This window comes from Taudactylus pleione, unplaced genomic scaffold, assembly GCF_031769625.1.
Source record: "Taudactylus pleione unplaced genomic scaffold, aTauple2 ptg000333l, whole genome shotgun sequence".
Lineage (NCBI taxonomy): Eukaryota > Metazoa > Chordata > Amphibia > Anura > Myobatrachidae > Taudactylus > Taudactylus pleione.
In genome coordinates this window covers 10,672,922-10,687,515 of record NW_028284734.1, presented here as the reverse complement: position 1 = coordinate 10,687,515, position 14,594 = coordinate 10,672,922, and the positions used below count along the sequence as shown (strand labels likewise).

The following is a 14,594-nucleotide window of genomic DNA, read 5'->3' as shown; positions in this document are numbered from 1 at the left end:
GGGATATCCCACAAATATTAATCGATAAATAGGCCCCTAGATCCTAAAGAATTTTTGGTTCGGCCCATGACATAAATGCCTCCACTGTGTTAGTGTGGTAAGTGCGCCAGCTTGCAAAGGGGAATAGGAACCAGGCTGCTTTTATGTGAACAGACAGGTTCCATTATTATTCATAGTTTTCTATGTACTATCTCACTGTTTATAATTCCTAACAATCACTGTGACAGTATGAAGCGTTTCCTCCCTTAGGTGCTGAGAGATGTGTACCATATATGACAGCAGTCCCAACTTTCTAAACTGTTGGTTTGTGATTGGTGCAACAGGCATTTTTATTTGCAACACGACTGCAGCCTCAGGGTAAACATGGATTTGTACAAAATAAGAAATGTTATTAGGAGACAGACAGATACCACAGAAAGGAATCTCATCCTAGACTACCAAAGCCAAAGATTCATCCCAACTTGTAACCTCGCCTGACCTGTACATGGATTGTCCATTTGGCCTTAAAGGCAGGGGCAGCAGCCGGGCCTGTCTTCACCCATTACGGCAGCCATTCAGGAACGCAGATGTCCAGGTAGAAAAATGACCTACAGGACAGATTATCTGCTTGGCTGCTCTGGAATCTATTGTTTCATTTGTATAAAGTAAAATCAAATTTTACACTTTGAAACATGTACACTGTGATTTAGTGCTGTGAAATGTGAATAATTGCAGCATTTACCGAGGTTGCAAAGCTACGGATTTTCTGCAGCAACATAATTGTCTGAATCGCAAATCTCTTTATCAGATGGAGAAAACTGTTCAATAGTATGAATAAATGTTGCTGTAGAGATGTGTTGAGTTTTCTTGATGACTATCTCAGTGTAAGAACAGTGCATGCTCTGACTGCCTTGATGTGACTGTCTGTCGCAGACTAATAGGTTATTTACCCAGCTATAAAATGTTCCCTCAAGCCTCTCAGGTCCCTGGCTGCCTCAGTAATCAGCTTAGAAATAAAATATCATGGTCTTGAGGTAAATATCGCAGTATCGCACCCAGCAATTGCATATAAGCGTAGACAAGTACATTGTGTATAAAGTGTATTACATTATTAGGGCCTCTGCAGGACATTGATGTATCCCCCTTAGATACACTGTATAAATAAAAAAACAAACGTGTAACCACATATTAAAATGTTTATTAGTATAACCTCAAATAATTAAATAGAATTCCATATCTACATGGTATTATAATGGTGCATACACACGGTCAGATTTTTCTTCAGATCTGAAAGAAAATTATTTCAAAAATCGTTCAAATCTGAAGGAAAATCTGACATGTCTGAACGATGAACGTTGCGCGTTCCCGATGGTCAGATAACGATATCTGACATCTGATGTGTTTGCAGTCAGTTTTGGACGATTTCAATAATTTCAATGCAGTCAAAAATCGTTCATAGTTCAAATCGTTGGTCACATCGTTCAGATCGTTCAATCGTTCATCTGACAAATCTGACCGTGTGTATGCACTTTAGTGTTCATTCTAGCTGTGCCGGGGGGCAGGACGTGTATCAGCCAAAAGGGCACTTTAGCACCCACGTCTGAAAAAGGGGTGTGTTCACTCAGAAATGGGTGTGGTCTTGAGACATACCCCCTTTTCATCACTGTAGTGGACGTGTCCAGCACTCTCGGATATGCTAGGCTGCCCCCAAGCGCTCCCTGCAGTGATCTATCTCGCAACAGTGATTGTTTTATCGCAACTTTCCCCCTGCAGGACACTGCGGCCCGCGGGTGGGGACAGCACCCGGGAGACTGTTTCAGCGGGGTTCCTCCATAAGGGCAGAGCGCATTTTTGCATTTTAAAATCGGCCAGGGTGCGGCGCCCCACCGAAACAGCCTAGTGGGAATGCTAGTATCATTATCATTTAATTAGTCTTATAATTTTAAGATTAATTCATCAATATTTATCTTGATCGTTTTCCATGTGTATGCAAATAAACACAGAGCCATAAAATAAGCTGTCTATCTTGCTAGAGTTTTGGCGTGTATGCTGGATGTGACCAACTGTATGCATATTTATAATTTATTTATTAACAGTTATTTATATAGCACACACATATTACGCAGCAATTCACAGAGAATATTTGGTCAGTCACATTAGTCCCCGCTCCAGTGGAGCCAACAATCTATGGGGGTCATTCAGACCCGCTCGCAAGCGGGTCGATGTTACCCCAATGCGCATGCGCACGACGGAGGGAGCTCCGTCGTGCGCAAGCGCGAGACCCGGACAGCGCTCCTGGTCTCGCACCAAAGGGGGTGTGTTGTCGATGGTGACTGACAACACGCCCCCTTTGGTGGGCGTGCCGGGGGCGTGGCTGCCAGACGGAGGCGTTCCCATGGGAACGCCTACCGTCTGGGTCCGGCCCCACTGACATCACTAGTGATGTCAGTGGGAGTGATTTGTCAGAGTGATCTGATAGAGCCAAAATCACTCCAGGGCTTGCGGTCACCGAGACCCTACCGCAGGGTCTCGTCGCAAGCCCGATGGTCGCGATGTTCTTGACCATCGCGACCATCTTTTTGGCGGCTCGCATATGCTGTGGGTGGTCACCCACAGCTATGCGAGCGGCCAGGAGGCCGCTCCATTTTTAGGTAGGAGGGCACTGATTCAGAGCGAGCGCTCTGGTCAGAGCGTCCGGCTCTGAATCAGGCCCTATATTCCCAATCACATGGACACACACACAAGGGTTAATTTTTGTCAGCAGCCAATAAACAGACAAATATGCTTTTGGAGTATTGGGAAAACCCACGCAAACAGAGAAAGAGCATACAAACTCCAAACAGATAGGGCCTTGGAGGGAATCAAACCTTAGGGCCCGATGCAATTCAGATCACTATTGCGATCACAGTTGCGATTAAGCACGGAGGTCTGCTGCGAAATATGCTAATGAATTAAATCGCAAAGCAGTTGCATAGCAGTATAGAGACGCCCACCGCCGCTATCTCACATCAGTCTTACCTTGCAAACCTCCATAAACATCGGTAACATCGAGTATCATCAGAGCCTCACGCACAATTACAGCAGGTCAGACCTTACTCAGAAATTTCTAACCTTCCTGTACGCAGTGAGTACTCAAGCTACGTATGCCGTCGCAGCGGCTAATGTATTCACGCCCATGCAACTGCGTTCAAACGGCCAGGCACACCTGCGTTTCGCTGACCACCCCCCAGTCACCACCCCCAAATGCTTACTGCCTGTCAATCACTCTGCCTTCGAGCAGTACGCAACAATCGGCCATCTGCGTACACTTTAGTAGTTGCGATCCATGCTGAATCAGGCCCTTAGACATTAATGCTATGAGGCAGTAATGCTAACCACTATGTCAACTGTGCTGTACAATAAGAATACAGAAGCAGATAGTTCGTGGTGGTCCCTCAATACCAGGGGCCAGTTACTTCTGAGTGGCCCTATGCCAAATTAAATTACAGCTTAATAGAACTGTAGTTGTCCTGTTAAGTGTGATGGCTTCACTTCCAAGAAATTCTCTGCAGTGCACCTGTGTAAAATACTTTAGAGCAGAACTCCACTGAAGGCAAGCCCTCAATCCCTGACATCCTTTAGAATGTAAGCTCTCACGAGCAGGGCCTTCTCCCCCCATGTGCTTTTCCTTCCCTTACGATTTCCTTCAGCACTTAACCCTTGACGTCTGCCACCATACTATTGAATTTATGACTGCTGCTGCACAAATGTTTATATACCATGCACTCGTCCTGCATTGTCTTGTACTGTAAGTCACTGTTCTATTGTGTGCTCACTTGTTTATGTACTATGTAAGGCGCTGCGGAACCCTTGAAGCGCCATAGAAATAAAGGATAGTAATAACAATAATAATAACAACCAGTACAGTAGTCATTCCATGCTGCAACCACTTTAATTGGGATGGGTATGGGATGCCGGGGTTCAGGATCCCCGCGTTCAAAATCCCGAAGCCGGCATCCGGACAGGATGAGGATACCGACACATGTTGGTCGGTATACTAACCCTCCCCCTTTCCCTACCCTAACCCGAGCCCTCTCTCCCCAGTGCCTAAACCTAACCTCCCCCTCCCAGCACTCTAAACCTAACCCTTCCCCCTTAGTGCCTAACCCTAACCTTCCCCCTACTTACCTTCGAGATTCTGGCAGTTGGAATGCCGGCGCCGGGATTCTGACAGGTGTCGGGATTCCAGCGCCGGCATTCAGACCGCCGGATTCCCATCTGCCAGGATATTGAACGTATCCCTTTAATTCTATGCTGGCACCAAGTCAGACAGTTGACAAAGTTAGCCGTGGGGTGAAGGCATCAAAAGATTGGTTGGCTATGGCTGTAGCATCCATCCAATTAGATGTTCAATAGCTCCTTGCATCTAAAGTATTCCTTTATAATGTAAAGCTCAGGAAACAAGGAGTTAAAATTAGGGATACCTGCTAAACATTCCTTTATTGGAGGTACCGTTAAAAAAAACGAATATGTGTGTAATCACAAGACTGCCTCCATGAAGCTATCTGTGTAGATAATTACATGTAATGCATGTAATCCTTACCTATACATTTACAGTGGAGCATATACCTTTATTTCAGAATAACGGCTAAACATCCTATCACTTAGAGAACACAGGACTGTGCTATCTGACCTGCTCCTCATCTGGTAATGGATCACTATCAGAGTTCTGCATTTCTAATCATCTATGTAAACAGAATGTAGAACTGATGCATATAAATTATGCTGCATGAGCCCCAATGTTACATTTATATGTAATCAATGATGAAAGCAATGAAGACGAATTACCTATTTAAAGTGTGTGGTTTACATCTGATTTTTCAGGCATTTTTAAATCTTTTTCTTTCATTTTTTATTACAATTAATGAAGAATAACATGAAAATGCACAGAAGACACTATTCTAAACAAAACATTAGAACATAAGTCATTTTGAAGTCTTAGGGATCTATTCATGCAGCAGTGAAAAGCCCTGTTTCGCAAAGCACTTCAGGGCTTTTCACTGAGGTATAGGCCAGAATACACTAAAGGAAAAATGCGGTAAAAACCCTGTTTTCTGGGTTTTTACCGCATTTTTGTATGTACTAAGTCCCGGCCGCCCTACTATCGGTGCGGAGGGTAACGCCAGAAAAACCTGGCGTTACCCTATAGAAGCCTATGGGCTTCTTACTGCATCCGTTCGTTGCCGCTTCGCCGCCCTGGCTGCCCCACACCTCTCCACGCCGGTCCCCCCACTCACATTCGCCTCCTGGTGCCAGCCCGTGCTCCTCCTGGGTCCTCCGTCCCCTCCTCCTCCTCCTAATCCTCTTCCATGTGCAGGGAGGAGGAGGAGGAGCCCAGGACTTCCTGCACAGGTCACCAGCAGAAAGTTCCCAGGGCTTGGAGGGGGCGGGGAAACCCAGCGTCAGCTGCTTCGCAAAGGACAGCAATTATCGCAAGAGCTGTCCTTTGCGATACTAATCAGATATGCGATTAGTAAGGTTGCGGTGACTGGCGGTAAGTACACCGCAACCTTAGTACATCCCGGCTACAGTGTAGAGAAGTCTTATGCTGGGTACACACTATCACGACAGATCGGTCAGCAGACTGATCCACCATCGCAGCCTCCAACTGGTAAGCTACACACACTTACCAATCGGCCGATAGATGTGTCTGGCATTTAAATTTGCCCACCCAGTTGTGATGTCAGCGGTTCCTGCAGCCTTTGTAGGGGCGGTCGGCGAGTTACTCATACGCACATGCAGGATCGACCTGATATGTCTGTGAAGGATGTCATTCACAGACTTATTTGGTATACACACCCACCGATGACCGATGCTCTCGCAAAATATTGTTAGCCAATCGAATGAACGATATATCGACAAGTGTTTACCCAGTATAAGATTCCTTCGGCGGTGCCCCTGATTAGTATAATTATCACTTTCCCATACACTAGTTTTATAAGAGTGATTCAGAGAAGAACTGAAACGTCACGTTTGCATTTCGCTTCTCAATTTCAATTGGCGAAATTAACTGAAACAAACCTCGCTGGGAGGAGAGGAAAAGTAAAGTTCACAGCTCCTCCTCCTCCTCCTCCTCCTCCTCTGTCGGAGCGTCTCCTTGTGTTCAGCGTCCGGAGACTTATCGGACTCCCTATATATCTGTATTTGCACTGATTCCCATGATCGCACAGGGGTCGTTTATCATAAGATGTCGCCAGACAGGTACGTTTTCATGAGTGACTACAAAATATTGCTATACACTATACTGCATCGATATGATGCGATATATAGTGATATTTCCAGGCAGCCAGTTCATGTCCTACATGAATAGAGCCTTTTAGCGTACTTCAGAATGCACGCTGCATTTGCAATGTGATCTTGGCATGAAATTAGCATTGCAGGTTGCAATCATAGCGCTGGGATTTTAACAAAATGCACCCGCAAGGACAGGGGCTCCTGTGTCCGGACTCCAGCGCATGAACGGTCTACTGACCACGCATGCGCTGCAGCCATTGCCGGGGGAGGGTGCCGTAGGTAGTTTTTGCGATGTGTAGCCCTAAGACTACAGCTGGCTAGCACCTTCTTTAGATGGCGTAGCTGTGGGGGCTAATCTCTGGTATGAATCACATTACGGAAGTTGGTAAATATGGCAGCATCGCATCCCCCCATAAAAACCTATGCGGGTTGCGGCTGGCCGGCTGCCAGCAGGAATGGAGGGATCGCAGCAGATATCGGAGATATCTGCTTCAGTCCCTCTGTCATATGCACGGGGGATACTAAATATTTGCGGTTACCCCCAAAAAAACGTGTGTTTTCGGGGAATAAGCTGCAAATATTTATTGATAAATGGGCCCCTAATTGTTGCTGTGCCATAAAAAGCTACTGCCTTAAAGGTGGGTACACACCTAACAGATATATACGCAGATGATGGTTGTTCATACACACTGAACAACCATCATCTACCATCTGGCCGAGGGTCGCGTTGCGCCCCCCTCCCCGCGACTTCTGCTGCAAGTGTATGGGCGGTCGGCTGACTGCCCGTACATACAGCACAATGTACAGATATAACTGCCATCAGCTGTGCTGCACAGCCAACGCGATGTGTCTGTGAATGACGTCGTTCAGAGACATACACACTGGCCAGCGCAGCCACGATATTTCAGCCGTTCAATTGAACAGCCAATATATCAACCAGTGTGTACCCTCCATAAGTTATATTCATGGTAGACACACCACTGCCATAAACCTCACCAAACATAGATGAGGCACAATTTTGGTGCTCTCAATGTATGCAATAATGAGTACTGACAAACAATATACAAGAGAGATGAATGATATAGGTAACTACATCTATCCAAGCTGTGTTCACCACAAAGTCAATGCAGCCAGAGAAGACCCAGAACACTGACAGCAAAGTGTACGTACATATACCTCTGATCTTCTGTTACACAATGTACATACTAATGTACAATCAGGGCAATTACATGTTACTGTCCTTCCATTTGCTGTCATCTTCAACCAAGAACAGTTCCTGCACAACACATTTAATGAAAGTTCAATAGACCTCACATAAGATAACTTATTTGTATGAATAATATATAGATAGACAGGCAGACAGTGTGACTCAAAGACTCAAATACATTGATGGAAAGAACAGTCCCTTTTGAATGTGTTCCAGTGCACAGTGTAAACAGTCTGTTAAAGCACCACTGTCAGAATAAAGTACCATTCCGCTCCCACCGGTACCATTACAGTGCATATACAGTAGTTCATGCTTTTTGATTTGCTGCAGACATTTAAGTGCTGAAACCAGAATTCTAGAAAATGAAAAAAAGAACCATGGCACTATAGAAAGTTAGAAAGAGGAACATGCCAGCTTATTTTCATGTTATTATTAAATCTTACTGTGCATTCTCCTACATTACCTAAGATTCATTTAAGTTTATTTGTAAATACAGGTAAATCAGTCCCACTGTGAGCACAGATGGGAATGTTAAACAAGTACAGAGCGCATCCCTATGCTACATAGTGCTCATGATGAACAGAGTGATGTGATCTCCAGAGTACAGCTGTATCCTCTTGTATTATGCATACCATACACTTCATTTTTCCTATAGACAACAGGTAATACTGTTTATGTTACTTTATTATATAATACAGACGTTGGGGTCGACTCAATTTTCCGGCGATGCCTGTAATGTCCTGTTGCAATGGTGTGGAAATGCCAGCAAAGGCTCTCCAAATTGCCCTGTCACCCCAAAATTGCTAATTTGTGTGCAGACCCATGGGGTATGTACATATATATGCAATTTTTGGGATACAGTAAGTGTGGCATATGTGCACCTAACTGACGTGCATTGCCAGAAATTGAATTGACCCCCTAGTGTTTATATTCTTATAATCTTTTTTACACTTCACACAGTAATGTAAGCAATACAATTTTTGTTCTGTCATTTTTATTGCATGCATTGATCATCACATTCATTGTAGTTACACAACTATAGAGAGCACACACATACATTATAAATATATATATATATATATATATATATATATATATATAATTATATATACACACACACATACAGTAAAACTAATGACTCACTAGTCTAAGGTGCCCCTGACATGTGTCTACCTGCTTCTCCATGGTCTCCTTCCCCCCGCTGGCCACTATGGGTGCTGGGACTCTCTCGCAGCTGCACCCCTCCAGCATGTACATCCCAGAGGGTCTCCCACTCAGCTCACTCTCGAAGTAGAACAGGACATTTTGGAAAAGTGCGAACCACTTGTCGTGCCACCTGCTGGTCTCGGCCGCCTTCTTGCTGACGGTGCCCCTTTTGGTGCCCTCCTTGCGGGCCAGGAGGGCGAGGTAGAGAGCGTGGCCCTCGTTGCAGCGCACACTTTTCTGCATGATCCCGGAGATCAGGGCATGCTCCCACCAGCTGCACTCCCTGGGGAACAGCACAGTGGCACAGTGGTGGGCAGCGCTGGGCACGGCTCACTGGATGTGGTAGTGGCAGCAGTATGTCTCTGTGGCTGTATGCGCTGCAGCTCCCGGGGACTGTGCTCTGCACCTGTCTCTGCGCACTAGTGATGACAGGGTGATGGCTGCGCTGCGGGCAGAGCGCAGGGTATGTGTGCTGCAGGCTCTGGGTGGTGCTGCCTGCAGCAGGTACAGGTGTCAGGATGAATGTGGTGCTGGAAGGAAAGCGCTGCACAGTCCAGGATGAATGGAGGGGTAGGCGCTGAGCGCACAGATTTGTAACCCGGATTTACAGAGCCTGGGATCCGGCTTTCGGTAGCGGGATCTGCTCCGCGGATGAGAGACAGCGCTGATTTTCCCGGCACCGGGCTCAAGTGCTGCCGCTTAGAGGTGGCTTGTCGCAGTCGGATCGCTCCCCGGTCGCTGCAACAACAACTCTCTGAGATCTGACTCTGGCTCCCTCTCGTCCCACGTGTTCCCAGATCGCACTTCCAAAGTTACTTCCGCCCCCCACCCATGTCCGCGGCGGCACAGGAGAGAGTGTGTCTGCCTCGCGTGGAGCTGACAGGAGGGCTGCCCGCCCGGCGGGGGACAGGGGGCGACGCGTGACGTGTGGAGCAGTAATCGGCTTTCTATCAGCTCACTGTCCAGCCCGTGACCCTGCTGTGGGGTTATTCACAGTGCCAGTCTCCACGGTGCCACTCATCCCTTTGCCAGTGCTGTGTATCCGCCAGCGTGACTGCCTGAGACGCTGCGTGTGGGAACTGTCATCTGCGATGCTGCTGCGTTTTTTACACGCGCAGCAGGTTATCGTATAGTAATAACGCTTTTCTGACACTGCCCTCAGCGCCCTGCCTGACTCTGCACAGAGAAAGCACTCGGGAGGACCATCTTCCCGACTTTTCTGTGGGGCCTCTCCATCACAGAGCTATTGTTTTCTGATAAATAAATAGCTGTCAAAAAGAGTGTCTTATTATAATCCTATATTGAAATAGATATAAAGTAATGGTGCGTACACACTGGGCGATTAAAGTGGACGACTGAACGATAACGATATCGTTATCGTTCAGTCGTCCACTTTATCGTCCATTTTTAACACAAAAAAGATGAACGATGACGACGACGCGCGTTCCCGCGGGTCGTTCGTCATCCTCGTTCATCGGGCTGACATGCAGGCCAACCTGACGACCTCGTCAGGTTGCTGCATGTCAGGGAATGGGTGAGAGAGCCCGGCGCTGAACGATATCGCTAATGATATCGTTCAGCGGCTGTGCTCAATGTCATGAACGACATTGAGCACAGCCTGCCGGGGACACACTAGACGATATTGCTCAGGGAGCATATCGTCTAGTGTGTATGCACCTTAAAGGTGCCCACACGTAACGATTGTATGAACGATTTAACTATAACAACGTCGTTATCGTTCAATCGTTCAAAAAATCGTTCACTTTTCAAGGGTAATGGTGCATACACACGATCAGATTTTTTCTTCAGATATGGACGATAACGATTTAAAAATCGTTCAGTTCGTTCATATCTGAAGGAAAATCGTTCATATCTGACATGCCTGAACGATGGACGATCAACGATGCGCGTTCCCGTTTGTCAGATAACGATATCTGACATCTGATGGGTTTGCAGTCAGACTTGGACGATTCCATTCATTTTAATGCAGTCAAAAATCGTTCAAATCGTTCAAAACTTTGGTCAAATCGTTTAATCGTTCAGTCGTTCATCTGACAAGTCTGACAAATCTGACCGTGTGTACGCTCCATTATGGTGCGATATCGTTATCGTTCAGTCGTCCACTTTATTGTCCATTTTTAAGCCCAAAAAGATGAACGATGACGACGACGCGCGTTCCCGCGGGTCGTTCGTCATCATTGTTCATCGGGCTGACATACAGGCCAACCTGACGACCTCGTCAGGTTGCTGCATTTCAGGGAATGGGTGAGAGAGCCCGGCGCTGAACGATATCGCTAATGATATCGTTTAGCGGCTGTGCTCAATGTCATGAACGACACTGAGCACAGCCTGCCGGGGACAACACTACACAATATCGCTCAGGGAGCATATCGTGTAGTGTGTATGCACCTTAATCTAATAATCGTTGGTTACAAAATCGTTATGTGTGTATGCAGCATAAAGGTGCATACACACAGATCTGTCAGATGAACGATTTTTACCAAAGATTTGAACGATTTTTGACTATTAAAATGAATGGAAATCGTCCAAGTCTGACTGCAAACACATCAGATTTCAGATATCGTTATCTGACCATCGGGAACGTGCATCGTTCAAATCGTTCATCTGACAGATATGTCAGATTTTCCTTCAGATATGAACGATTTTTTAAATCGTTATCATTCAGATCTGAAGAAAAATCTGACCGTGTGTGTGCTCCATAACAATTTTGTAACCAATGATTTTCTGTCAGATTTTCCCTTGAAAAAGTGAACGATTTTTTGAAGTGTAATGAACGATTTTTACAACGATGAACGAAAAATGTTCCTTCCCTTAATGAAATGGACAATGAACTACAAACGGGAGTGCGCTTGAACAGTTCTAATTCATCGTTATAACAGAAACTGAACGATTTTGTGAATGATAACGACGTCGTTAACGACAAATCATTAAAAAAAATCGTTACATGTGTATGCACCTTTAGTAATATCTTTATGGGATACTTACATGGGGTAGAAGTGATCAAATTATGTGATGCACATTCAAAATAACGAGAAAAGATTACTGATGAGGCGATACTATCACGAACATCACAATGCTGACAAAAAGATGCCGTAACTGATGTACTGTAAATTAATACATTAATAAAAAAACATTCAATTAGCTGCGATAACCAGGTTGAATTTAACGTGACTGCACCCAAATTTTCTGCTATTAAATTAGCCGTGCAGGTTTACCCGAATTACATTTCCATAGGATTTAACACAGCTTCGCAGGTGAAAAGTTGGGGAAAATCACAATTTTAATGTAAAAATGGCACACACATATACACACAGCTACCTCCTAAATGAGTAGTAAGGCACTTATTTGTTTTATATAAGCTTAATTTGGCCAATAAGACAATTTTTGAAGTGATAGTCTGCAAAATGCGGAATAACGGGTTAAAATAGGTGGAGCAGGTATATGTGGGTATTGTATGGGGATGGGTACGGGATCATGCTCCTGCAAAAGTCATACCAAAGGCGTGCGCACAAAAATGGGGCATAGCCTTGTGACAAATAAGCCACGTGCGCATGCTATCGGCTCTTTCGATTGACTGTGTCACACACCCGTTATTAGTCACGCTGGGGGCGAGCCCAGGACATTGAAAATAAACATTTTACATAATCCTCCCAATATAAATTTTTCACTGTGGAAGTGAAAAAAAAAAGCCAGAGCAACATAGAAAACATTGAAATAGCCACGTTCACATAAAATACATATTGAAATCCAGAACCACATAAAATACATTGAGAATGCCAGTGCCCATTATGCTGTGCCCTCCTGTAGTTGTGTCCATTAAGCAATGCTCCCAGTAGTTGTGGCCCTTATGCAATGCCCACTGTAGCTGTGACCCTTCTGCAATGCCCCCTGTAGCTGTGCCCCCCAGTAGTTGCGTCCCTTCTGCACTGTCCCCTGTAGCTGTGCCCAGTAGTTGCGCCCCTTCTGCACTGTCCCCTGTAGTTTTGCCCATTAAGCAATGCTCCCAGTAGTTGTGGCCCTTATGCAATGCCCCCTGTAGCTCTTCCCATTATGCAATGCCCCCAGCAGTTGTGCCCCTTCTGCAATGCCCCCTGTAGCTGTGCCCATTATGCAATGTCCCCCTGTAGTTGTGCCCCTTCTGCAATGCCACTGTAGCTGTGCCCATTATGCAATACCCCCCAGTAGTTGCCCCTTCTGTAATGCCCCCTGTAGCTGTGCCCAGTAAGCAATGCCCCCCAGTAGTTGCGCCCCTTCTGCACTGTCCCCTGTAGCTGTGCCCATTAAGCTATGCCCCCTGTAACTGTTCCCCTCCTGCAATTTCCCCTGTAGTCGTGCGACCAGCACTAGTTCCCCCCCCCCCCCCGTATGAAGAAACTTACCTTCGAGCTGGCACCGCTCCACGACGTCAGGGCTCACGAGTCCCGCCGCGCCGTCGCTGCTGCTGCTTACGCCGCCTGCTGGATCTAACTGGATCCAGCAGACGCGCGGGCTCCTCACATGGCGAGTGACGTCATGACGTCACCCGCGCACTGCATTAATGGGAACGCTGGTCTCTGAAGCGATCATTGGCTTCTTTAGCCTCTGATGGCTTTAGAGACCAGCGTTCTCAGTAACAATGGGGGTCTGCCGAGCCGGGAGCCGCATTAGAAGCTCAGAAGAGCCTCATGCGGCTCGAGAGCCGCGGGATGGCCACCCCTGCCCTAGTGCCTAACCCTCCCTCTAACCCCACTGCTTAGAGTTGGGATGCCGGCGCTAGGATTCTTACTGGTGTCGGGATTCTGGCGCCGACATCGTATTTCAACTGCATCCCGTTGTATGGATGAGACAGGTGTTTTTAAGCTTGAAGGTGTTAAAGGTATTTTTTTAACCAATTTTTAAAAGTTACTTAAGTGACACAAAAATGAACTTAGGGCATTTTTATGCAACCCAAATGAAAGTAGAGCATTTATTTGCTGAAAACACTTTCTATCGTTTTTTTCACTGTTGTTAAAAATGCAAAAAAAAAACAACAAGCCATTTGACACTTTTATAGAGCTCAAAATACTTTGTTTCGGGCTACTAATAGACTTCTATACTGTTATCCAATATTTATTTGCACTTTTTTTGGGGTACAGTCTGATTTCCCCATTTTCCCCACACTTAACGCGATTATTATTAGTCAGAATTTCCATGCGAACCAGGGCTAAGCCTTTTCCAATTGCCTAATGTAAGCAGGTGCGAGCATAAAGGCGGTAAACAAAATTACCGCACAGTAAACCTGTTCAGTCAAGCTGCTGTAAACAAACATTTTACTGTGGCAAACTGTATCTGCCCCATAGAGATGTGTTGGTACTTACTGTGTTCTAGATCATTTTGTTTTAGTTTAGTTATTGGATTTTGTCATGTGTAAGGTGAAATTAAATTTGCTTGATATGTTTTTATTTGTATTTGAGGCCTACTTATAAATGCCTTTTACCCGTGAATCTTATTTACCAAAAGCTGAAAACAAGAGCGGTCAGCGATATCTCCTTCGTTCAGTGAGGTAACATAGTATAAAGCAGTCCCAGTTCTTTTCAATGAGGACTGAGGTATTGAGCACTTTACCAAGCTCTGAAAAGCTTCATTTTATAGAGCTTCACCATTGATAGCTTATGCCATCTTCAGATGGGCTATGCCGCTATAGCCTATGGTTTAAAGTTTCGCCCCAGGAGAGGAACACTGGCCAGCAACAGTAAGAGAAGTTTTACCGCTTACTTGGCCAGTTTGGTGTTAAAGAGTGCATGAGTGGCTGATTCCCAGATGTGTGCTGGAACTGGGAGTCCCACTCTTGCTTGTAGTTCCAGATTTTTTTACAATAAGAACAAAAATAAATAAATAAAACAAAATAGAAAAAAAAGTAATGCAATAAATTCTAATAAAGAAAATAGGA

The 14,594-nt window shown here is 45.6% G+C and overlaps 1 protein-coding gene across 2 annotated transcripts in view; it reads right to left on the bottom strand.

Annotated features, from left to right (window-relative positions):
• RASGRF2 (Ras protein specific guanine nucleotide releasing factor 2) overlaps positions 1-9,509 on the bottom strand; it is a 357,153-nt gene extending 347,644 nt beyond the window's left edge. For both annotated transcript variants that reach the window (XM_088443784.1, XM_088443785.1), the window contains exon 1: positions 8,633-9,509. In XM_088443784.1, the coding sequence (XP_088299910.1) occupies positions 8,633-8,908 (276 nt within the window). In that variant the 5' untranslated portion in view covers positions 8,909-9,509. The remainder of the gene's footprint in view (positions 1-8,632) is intronic.
• Positions 9,510-14,594: the final 5,085 nt, after the last annotated feature.